This window comes from Heteronotia binoei, chromosome 4, assembly GCF_032191835.1.
Source record: "Heteronotia binoei isolate CCM8104 ecotype False Entrance Well chromosome 4, APGP_CSIRO_Hbin_v1, whole genome shotgun sequence".
In the NCBI taxonomy this organism is placed as follows: domain Eukaryota; kingdom Metazoa; phylum Chordata; class Lepidosauria; order Squamata; family Gekkonidae; genus Heteronotia; species Heteronotia binoei.
This window is the reverse complement of record NC_083226.1, coordinates 96,235,505-96,246,631: the sequence shown is the minus strand read 5'-3', so window position 1 is coordinate 96,246,631 and position 11,127 is coordinate 96,235,505. Positions and strand designations below refer to the sequence as shown.

General features: G+C 42.5%; 1 protein-coding gene across 2 annotated transcripts in view; it reads left to right on the top strand.

Moving 5' to 3' along the window:
- Window positions 1-432: 432 nt before the first annotated feature.
- PRR16 (proline rich 16) overlaps window positions 433-11,127 on the top strand; it is a 314,849-nt gene continuing 304,154 nt past the window's right edge. For both annotated transcript variants that reach the window (XR_009555264.1, XM_060235552.1), the window contains exon 1: window positions 433-912. Coding sequence is in view for 1 of the 2 variants with exons in the window: in XM_060235552.1 (XP_060091535.1) it covers window positions 733-912 (180 nt within the window). In the remaining variant the exon portion in view is untranslated. The remainder of the gene's footprint in view (window positions 913-11,127) is intronic.

Below are 11,127 nucleotides of genomic sequence, written 5' to 3'. Positions count from 1 at the left end.
GACGAATGTTGTGGAGGAATGATTACCACCTACTTTCCTCCGCCTCCCTGGGCTCTTACGCACTTACACCTCTTCCCCGTTGCAGTCGCCAGAGAAGATAAACATTCTCTCGCTGCTTTTGCAGACTCCGGGCCAAACCATCCCCCTGAGAAGGGGGAGCGCCAGAGACATGATCGCAGGGAGGGGGGAAAGTTTCCAAAGGAGCCGGTATCCTCCTGCCTGCCTCCCACTCCCTCCATCCCGTCCACAGCCTGTGTAAGCACCGCTCGCTCTGGAGAGGATTAGCCCGGATTGGGGGTTTAAACGCGCCAGGTGGCCAGGCCTCTGAAGGAAGGCACGCGTGCCGCCGCCCGACCGGTGCTGCGCGTTATTTAGGGGGTTTGCTCTCCTGCCCGACCCTCAGGCTAACTGCGCGCCCTACATGTCTGTGTGTCTCTCTGTGAGGGAGGGAGGAAAAGCAGGCAGGCGCAGGCGCAACGCCCGCCTGTCTGATCGCCTGCCTGCAGCCCGAGCTTTCTCAGTGCAGTTGCCCGGGAGTTGATGGCAGCGCTGGAGCGCGCCCAGGGCAGCGCGCCACGGGGACCCGAACACAAAATGTGCCGCCGGGAGGGAAGCAGCGGCCGCAGCAGCTCTGGGGGGTCGAAGCGGGACGGGGACGGGCGTCCTTCGGGAGCCAGTCAGCTCTCCTGACCTGTCTGCGTCCTCTTCCCCACCCTGCGCCCCCACCAAAGAATGTCAGCCAAGTCCAAGGGAACCACCTCCTCCTCCGCCACCTCCTCCTTGGTGTCCTCTCCTGCCGAAGGGCTGCCTGCCGCCTCCAAAGCCAAGGTGAAGGAGCAAATCAAGATCATCGTGGACGATCTGGAATTAGTCCTGGGGGACCTGAAGGACGTGGCCAAAGAACTGAAGGAGGTGAGGAGGGGAACGGCAAGGCTGGGGCGGGGCGTGGGTCTTTCTGCGGAAAGGGGTCCGGAGGGAGGAGGGGAGCTCTCTTCCCGGCTGGGCAACTCTCGAAAAGCAAAAAACAACAACAGCCGGCGTAGACTGGGCTGCGCCAGACTTGCTACACTTTCGACTCTTGCTTGGCCCTCAGAAATCAACTAGTGTCTCCCCTCCTTGGGAGCGCGGGATAGAGAGACCCAGGCAGCCGTCGCCTTTGCCTTTGGCTTCGGGTGCCCTGCTTGGCTTGAGCTCGAAATGCTTCTTGATTCCAGTCCTCCGGGGAGGATGTGAGGGAGACGCAGCAGCACAGTCGGGGTGTTTCTTTCGCGTGACTGAGAACTGAAAGGAGTCCCACGCCTCAAACGCAAGGAAGGGTGGCCTGTATCTTGGTGGTTGTGTCCTGCGCTCCCCATCTCCGCCCACTCTGGAGTTTGGGTTGTAAAAGGGGAGGGGGGAAGAGGAGGAGTTGTGGCTCTCCATCTCTTCGCGTCAGGGACTGTGTGGGCATTTCTCTCTTGCTGCCTTTCTCCTCATACAGTATCTTGGCATCCAGATTTAGTCATTGCATTAGCTAAGGAAATGCTTCCTCCTTTGACAGCAGAGACGCCACTTCACGCCTTGCCCCTCCCCCCCCCCCGTGTGATTATTTCTAGTCTTTCTCCTGCGGATGTTATTCTTGGAAGGTTTGGGGGTGAAGTTGCAAACTCACTGAAGTTCCTGTGTTGAACAAAAGGGGGAAATATTACTTGTGAAGGGGACAATATGATTGATAAAATTTGACTGAATAATAAGACACCCTGGATGCCGGTCCCCCAATTTCTCTATCTAAACTTCTGTTCATGAAACACTACTGTGATTCTCAGCCCCTTTAAGCCAACCACTATGAACCAAACCAGGATGATATTGGGTACAATGCAAGACAGAGTTCATGGCTGTCCAGATAATCTAATCAGCACTACTATACATAAACATTTGCCTTTGGTGTTTGAGTGCATGGATTGTTACACCAGCTTTATTTTCCCATCTTCAGAAATTCCACATGTAGAATGTCCTATTTGTAGAGCTCTGGAGTGCACTCTTCCCCAAAAATGATTATTTGTAGTCTGTGCTGTTGCAACACAATCATTTGCAAGTTCACTTGGAAGTAAGCCTCAGTAGGATTTATTTTGAATTGTATACATAGAATTGAAACCTTGTTCTGGTTTTTGCATGACAAAACAGATTATTTGTGGCATTTTTATAGAAGAAGAAATGTCTGTTCTGATAGATGAGTGTTTGTTATTTTCGGCTGTCAGGATTCAACAGTGTGCCATTTTTCTTAAGATTGTATGCAGTTTTGATTGAATGTGGATCTGGATAACTCCATCGGAAGGGAAGGAAGAGTGGAGAACTATGAACCATTCTTTCCCCTTCAGATTAAGTTTACCATTATAACCTAAACATTTATCCTGCAGCTGCAGTCTGAATTGGATGATCTTAAATGACAAATATAAATCAGTTGCTTAAACAACAAGAGGCTTGTACATATGCAACAATCTGAAATCCCATTACTGGCTGCTCATTGGGATTTTTTTTCTGAGCAAACTGTGTATACAGTTCAGCTACAAAAGTGATGGGGAAGTAAAATGTGGAAGAATGCGGAAGTAAAATATCAACAGATGGTTCTCACATTTTGAAATACCATTGCTTAGATTTTCCTTATCAAGCTTGATTCATAGAATGAATGTAATACAAAATGTTTGTTTATATCAGAAATGGATGCAATATTTCTTTAGCCTCTGGCAAGTAGCTGTTGTAGTTCAGTTAGAGAACAGAATGCAATTATTGTGAAGATTTTGTGAAATATTAAAATGTTCTTGTTCAAATAATGCAACTTGTCTGCCCTGTAAAAGCTTGTATATCCTATAAAAGCTTGAATTTCTTTTGTATATATGCCCCCATGTGTGCAGTACAACTGGTGGACAGATGGTTGGATTATGCACTGAAATTCCAGTCCAAACCATGTGTTCATTGCTTTATAATCTATATTATAAGACACTTGTACCCCTATACATGCATTTCTTAATTTCACTGTTATTCAGCAAGGGGTTTGTTTTCCTTAAAAGAATTCAGAAGTAATTCTTAACTTAATGGAGAAAAGAGTGAACAACTATGTCTCAATCCTTTCCCCAGGATTCATTCTTGAAAATATTTCAGTAGCTTTTCTGTCATATATTATTATGACACGTTTCTTGATATTTTCCTTCAAATAATTATAGTAACCCTCACAGTTGAAATAGGCACCTACTTCTACAGCAGCATATATATATTTTTAGAGAGCCAAAAGCATATCTTACATTCTATCCCATGGATGTGATTTATGTAGTTTCTCTAGGTAGGGAGCAGGGTTTCTGTAAGTGAAAATAATGTGTTCATGTAATTTGTTTTAACTTGGTTCTTGGTAAGCAACTTTTCCAGACTGTACTGCTGAAAAAATGAAACAACCATTGGTTGTATTGGTTTGTGTCTAACTGTGATTGGCTTTTGGTAAAGAAATGAACCTATAGTGTAAAATCCAAGCTGTAGTTTGGAATTAGAGCACTGTACATTACCCTCCCCACCAACATTTTAAAGGGGTTAGTGTTGGTGATAAAATATAATTTTATTGATGCACAGCTTATGTCTTTGGTTTCCCTTTAAAAGACCAGAGCAAATATATATTTTTACATTTACAGTATGTATGACTATGGGTTGGCTCTATTATTTACTATTCACCCTCAAGATTTTCTGGGTGGAAAAAGCACCCAGAGCGAAAAATATGAATCAAAATTAAAATCCCAGTTTCATTCTTATGAATACTTAAATCAAATTAACGTTTTATTATTTTATTCTTTGAGCAATCCCAAACACGTAATTGTTGCTGAGGGCATAGCTATAAACCAATGCATTTATGGAAAATGTTTTCTGTTTGTACTCTAAATAGGACATGATGTGTATCTGTTTTTCGTTTCATAGACTAATGAAAGGAAATTTGATCAAAAGCAAATAGGCTATCAGCAAATCTTTTTGAGACAGCTAAATAAATAAGTTGACTATTTACAAATCAGGTCTAAAATAGTTTGTGTATCTTAACTGATCTTGAAAATTGTCCATTGCAAATCCCAGAGGCTTAGTATTATTTCTGGCCGCACAGGCTTCAAGGACCTGTGGCTGTTCAAACTAGAGAGTGGCTTGAGGGCACATGATGCACCAACCTTGTTGAAACTAAGGAGGGCATAAGTGTGGTCATTGCCTGGAGGGGAGACTTCTTGGTATTTAATGTAATCTGTGTTGAATTCCATCATGGAAGAAAAGCAGAAATGGACAGAAATATACAGCTCCATTTCTACCTATCATGTGCATTCTTCCAAATCACTGCATTTTTGGCTCCCCTTCCAGGTCAACTTTTCTATTGCCTTTCAAATATCACCTTGGTCTATTTTGAGTCCTGCTATTTTGAGCCATCTGCCATGGCTTCAAAATGATCTGTCATCTTCCATCATGTTGAGGCATGGATGTTTTGAAGTAGATTCTAATTTTTTTTTAAAGCAGATTCTAATTTTTTTTCTGTTTTTTGCATAGTGCATGTATGCAGTTGGTGCTAAATGCAACTGAAGTAATAGTATATGGGTTTAATTTATTGCAATGAAATATGATTATACATTTTTTCCAAGTTCAAATACATTTCTTTCTTTTTTTTGGTTAAAAAAAGAAATTCAAATAGTTACACAGAATCAACATGATGTAATAATAGAACTTGGGAGACTGAGGTCTGCATTTTCCACTCTACTACTACTATATATATAAAGAGGGCTCCAACTGCAGTACTGCAGCTTTACCACTCTGCGCCATGGGGCTCTTATATATATGTGTGTGTGTATACACACACATATATACATATACATAAATACATATATGTGTGTGTGTATACAGTAAATAAATATAGTAACATGTTAGAAAGTTTTGGATCAGCAGTTACAAAACTATCTGTAGTGTGACTTTCTATCTGCGTAGGGAATGAAGTTGTCAGGAGTGTTATCTATTTTATGAAAAAAATGGCAAATGGCAAGCTTTCCAGAAAAAACTTCTGATGCCCTTTGTAATGTGATCTGATTTTGTTTTCAAGTACTCAGTGTTAATATGTCTCCATAGTAACAAAGATTTGAACTGAAATATTTGATTAGGAAAAGAATAGCCATGTGATTTAAAATTTTTGTCAAATAAATTCAAAGTTCATGAGGAATTATAAATTTATTTATTATTTTTATTTTATTTTTCAAATTTATCTGCTATTTCCACAAGCGTGCTCAGGGTGGATTACAGACAATAGTTAAGACATTTGGCTTCACAACAGTGCAAAGATTGATAAATGGTTAAAACACATTAAAACAAAGAAAATGAATTGCACCAGTTGTTATGTGCAGAGTCTCCAAAACTGGTGCTGCTGGACTCTGAAAGTTTGTTTGATCTCAGCAGCATGAGAGTGGTGTCTTCAGCAGAGCTCCCGCACTTTTTTAATTAGATGCCTTACCATTTCAGCTAAAGGCCTGTTGGAACAGCTCCATTCACAGGCCATGTGGAACAGTGGAAGGTCCTGCAGGGCCCTGATCTAACACAGGAGCATGTTCTACCAGGCTGGGGCTGGGGCAGAGAAAGCTCTGGTCCTGGCTGAGGCTAAATGGGTGTCCCTTGGGCTGGGGACAGCCAGCAGATCTTGATCAGCAGAGTGCAAGGCTCTCCAGACACATATGGGGAGAGGCGGTCCCTCAGGTTTGTTGGTCCAAGGCTGTGCAAAGCTTTGAAGGTCAATACCAGTGCTTTGAAGTGGATCTAGTACTTTATTAGTAGCCAGTGCAATTGGCATAGCACCAGCTGAATGTGTCCCTGCACAGGCAGTGCAGTTAGCAGGTGCTCTGCCATATTTTGCACCAACTGGAGTTTCTGGATCAACTACAAGGGCAAGACTGTGTGAAGCAGGTTTGTTTGTTTCTGAACATTTATACCCTGCTCCTCCGAAAACAGCTCGGAGTGGCTTCCAACAATATTAAAATCAGTACAATAAATACAATAAAATAGTTACATATCAATAAAATCATATCATACTATAAAACAGGCATTGTATACAGCAATAATAATGATAATGTCCATGTGGCCTGTTGATCTTGTTAAGCAAAAGTATTCTTATTGCAAAGAACCCACAGGGAGACCAATCACTCTTGCCAGAGGCATTGAGATATTAGCTGAAGGCCATCTGGAAAAGCTCAATCTTACAGGCCTTGCAGAATTGAAGCAAGTCCCACTGGGCCCTGGTCTCCTCTGACAGTTCATTCTATAGCATAGGAGCCAGAGCTTAAAAAGCCCTGGCTCTAGTCAAAACTAGCCTGACTTCTTTCGATCAGGGGATAGATAAATGGTGTTGTAAACTCAATCGTAGTGCTCTCCAGGGAATGTATGGGGAAAGACGATGCCGCAGGTATGCTGGCCCCTGGTCATGTAGGGCTTTGAAAGTAAGAACTAGTACCTTAAAGCGAACCCGTTATGCTATAGGTAGCCAGTGCAGTTGTTGCAATGCCGGTGTTACATGCTCTCTCCTGGGAAGTTCCAGGAGAATCCTTGCAGCAGCATTTTGCACTAGCTGTAGCTTCCAGATTAGGGTCAAGGGTAGCCCCATGTAGAGAGAATTACAGTAATCCAATCTAGAGGTGACCAAAGCATGGATCACTGTAGCCAGGTCACCACGGTCGAGGTAGGGAACCAACTGCCTGATAAGCCGCAGATGATAAAAGACTGATCTGGCTGTGGCTGCTACCTGGGCCTCCATAGATAGAGAGGTATCCAGGCGCACTCCCAAACTCCTAACCTCCTGTGCTGGCACCAAAGGGACCCCATCAAAGGTCGGGAGAAGGAGTCCCACCTCTGATCCACCACGCCCCAGATATAGGATCTCCATCTTCGCTGGATTCAGTTTCAATCAGTTGTGTCTGATCCAACCAGCCACAGCCTGCAATGCTGTGTAAAGATCTATTGGTACATCATTAGACACACCATCTCACATCAGATAGAGCTGGGTGTCATCTGTATACTGGTGACACCCAAGCCCATACCTATGGGCAACCTGGGCAAGCGGGTGCATATAGATGTTAAATAGCATAGGAGAGAGTACTACTTCCTTTGGCATCCCACAATTAAGTGGATGTCTCTGGGAGATTTCTCCACCAAGTGCCACTCACTGTCCCCGTCCTTGGATAAAGGAGACCAGCAATTGTAAAGCTGTCCCCATAATCCCCATGTCGGCAAGCAGCTAATAGCCAACTGTATCAAAAGCAGCCGAGAGATCTAATTGTCAACATATGCTTGCTAGTAAGACTTCAGGCTGGAGTCTAATGCAAATGACAGTTCATGATCTGTGACAGTTCCTGACAGCTTCCCTTAGCAGGTTCATACCAGTTCATACCCGGCCGAGGCAGGCTCATCATCAACAAATTAAAACTGTGCCTATGCAGGATGACTCAGCACTGTGTGCTGATTGGTGCTTCTGTATAGCAATATGTATATAACTGGGAAAAGCTTGTACAGTGTATCTCTGCTCTCAAACGTGTTGTCTGGCGAAGCACTTTGTCAAGTGTATACCAGACCAACTATAAACTTGCATACTTGTAAATAAATGTAAATAGTTAGCACAAGTCAGTGTGCTGTCTATTATTAAGCCTCACAAATCCAGAGCATACCAGCGAATACAACAACACTAATAGCATCAGCAATTCTGAACCGCCCCAATCCAGGTGTTGCTGGAGATTGTCAGTGAGACCAACTAAAGCCATTTCCATGCCATGACCCAGGCTGAAGCCAGACGAAAGAATCTAATACAGAAGCATCATCCAAGAAGCTCTGTAGTTGACTCGCCACAGCCCTCTCAATGTTGTTGTTGTTGTTCAGTTGCACAGTCGAGTCCGACTCTTTGTAACCCCATGGACAAAGTCACACCACGCCCTCCTGTCTTCCACCATCCTCCGAAGTCTGCTCAAATTTGTGTTAGTTACATCAGTAATGCTGTCCAGCCACCTCATCTTTTGCCATCCCCTTCTTCTTTTGCCTTCTGTTTTTCCCAGCATCAGGATCTTCTCCAGTGAGTGCTCCCTTCTCATTGGGTGGCCAAAGTATTTGAGCTTCAGCTTCAGCATCTGACCTTCCAGGGAACAGTCTGGGTTGATTTCCCATAGGACTGACTGATTTGATCTTCTTGCAGTCCAAGGGACTCTCAAGATTCTTCTCCAGCACCACAGCTCAAAAGCATCTATTCTTCTGCGCTCAGCCTTCCTTATGGTCCAACTCTCACAGCCATACATTACTACTGGGAATACCATTGCTTTGACTATACGGACTTTTGTAGGCAGGGTAATGTCTCTACTTTTTATTATACTGCCCTCTCAATAATCTTGCCCAAAAAGGGCAAGTTGGATGATAGTTAGAAAGATCAGTCAGGTCCAAAGATGGTTTCTTCAGGAGAGGGTGAACCACTGCCTCCTTGAGCCTACTAGGAAAAAGACCCTCCAAAAGTGATTTGTTGACAATATCCCTCAGGATATCACGTAGCCCTTCATAACCAACTTTAATAAGCTACAAAGGGCATGGATCCAGGTGGCAAGTGGTTGGACAGGCCCTTGCGAGCAACCTGTCAACATCCTTGAGACTGAGCAAGTTGAAATAATTCAAGATATTATCTGAAGACATGCTCAGGGCCTCTAGTTCCCTTACTGCAGGGGTAGCCAACGGTAGCTTTCCAGCTGTTTTTTGCCTACAACTCTCATCGGCCCTAGCCATTGGCCATGCTGGCTGGGGCTGATGGGATTGTAGGCAAAAAGTATCTGGAGAGCTACCGTTGGCCACCCCTGCCTTACTGTATCAAGAGTGGTGTGAAATTCGCAGCGGAGTGATAGGATCTTATCTGCAAAATATCTTGCAAAAACCTCACAACCGAGTCCCAATTCCTTATTTTGTAAGTTGCTCTGTGGCAGCATAGTCAAAGTCTGAATCATCTTAAACAATTGGAATCAAGTTACGGTAATCAAGCCTGAAAGTGACCATTGCATGGGTCACTGTAGCCAAATCCTGGGGGAAGAGGTAAGGGGCCAGTTGCCTGCTTTGCTGGAGATTATAAAAAGCAGACCTAGCAACTGTGATAACCTGGGCCTCCATGGAAGGCAAGGCATTCAGGACCAGAATTCCTTGGGATAAATGAAATAATACTTTGTAATTTTAAATATAGCATTTACAATAGGGCAAGTAATTCCCCTACATTGTTTAAATTTAAGGATGGAAAAACTCTGAAGACCCTGAAAACAGTTGTCCCATTAACTTTAGCACACTCTGTGGATGTAGTTGTTCACTGATATGTTTCAACAGAATGTAACTCTTCCATAAAGATCACTGGAGCACCTGAGTTCCACTGTCACTCTCTGTAGCATCATTTGTTAATTCTATTAATGATTAGAAGAAGAAGACGACTGCAGATTTATACCCCGCCCTTCTCTCTGAATCAGAGACTCAGAGCGGCTTACAATCTCCTATATCTTCTCCCCCCACAACAGAAACCCTGTGAGGTGGGTGAGGCTGAGAGGGCTCTCACAGCAGCTGCCCTTTCAAGGACAACTCTTGCAATAGCTATGGCTAACCCAAGGCCATTCCAACAGGTGCAAGTGGAGGAGTGGGGAATCAAACCCGGTTCTCTGAGATAAGAGTCCGCACACTTAACCACTACACCAAACTGGCTCTATTACAATATCCCTTTCACCATCTGAGAAGAGGCAGTAAGAATTTTAGCACTGGTTTTAATTTGTTTTACACACTAATTGGGTGGTTTTGTAACTTGTATTTTTCATTTGGATTAATATACATTTATTGTTTTATTCCCCTCTCCTCCATATTTTAAATGAATCAATCAGCGGATCGACCAATAAAATATAAATAAATCAATAAAATTCTTGTATTTTATTGATTCCTTGGAATAATTACCTGAAAAACATTTGAAAATGCCAAGCTTGCCTGATGTCAGCAATAGCAATAACAATCCATTCATTGTTATTAATTTTATGATATAATGAATGTTTAAATATAGAAAATTTTTCTACAGGAGAGAATAAAGCAGAATTCCCTTCCCACCCAGTATCAATGACAGAATGTTAATGGTGTGACTTCTATGAGAGATGTATAAGTCAGCTTTGGGGGTTTTTGTGTGTGTTTTTAAAGTGTTTTTTAAAGTAAAATTGTATGGGTAAGGGTGTGAAGCTGAGTTAGACCTCTAGGAGGTAAGGAAGCTAAAAGGAGAAGCTTGAAGCATTACAGACTAAGAAGCAAATTCTGTTGATTTCAGTGGACTTAATTTCTGGTAAATATTTTTAAGCTTAGAATTTTAGGATATTTATCTTGACAAGTTGATGAAAAGTCAGAATTTAAATAATCGCCATCATCATAATAATAAAATAAAATTTTATTTATACCCCGCCCTCCCGGCCGAGGCAGGCTCATCATCAACAAATAAAGTTTAAGAGTTTTTGTTAAAGTTATTTTTTTCTAGTGGTTTGTTGTCAAAATGGATTGACAAATTTCTTTCCAATCCACTTAGGCTTGTATTGCCTTTGTTTTTAGTGGAGGTGCAGTGTGGATTGGGCAGATGTGAATGTTTTTTCTTCCTGAGGTTCAAATATTCTTTTAAAGTGAAAATACATAAAAACACATGAAAACCCCATTGAACATTTCTGAAAATAATGTAACAGACTTTACACATGATTACACACAGTAAACATAGTTTCCTTGTTCCAGCTTTAAAGTTGCTTTGCCACACGACATAGAAATAACTGATATTTTTCAAAATAGTTTGATTATCATGGTGTGTTGCTGCATTCTATTCATTTATTTAGGAAGAGTAGAGATACCGAAAAGAAAAGGGCAGGGTTTTATTTGTATAAAAAGCCGAGCAGGAACTCATTTGCATATTAGGCCATACCCCCTGATGCCAAGCCAGTTGGAACTTCATTCCTGTGTGTTCCTGCTCAAAAAAAGCCCTGGAAAAGGGCAAGAAAAAAGGGGCGCAATACAGCATAATTATGTTTGTAAAGGACAATCATGTAATACAAAATGAATAAGTCAGAAAATATTTTCCCTTACATC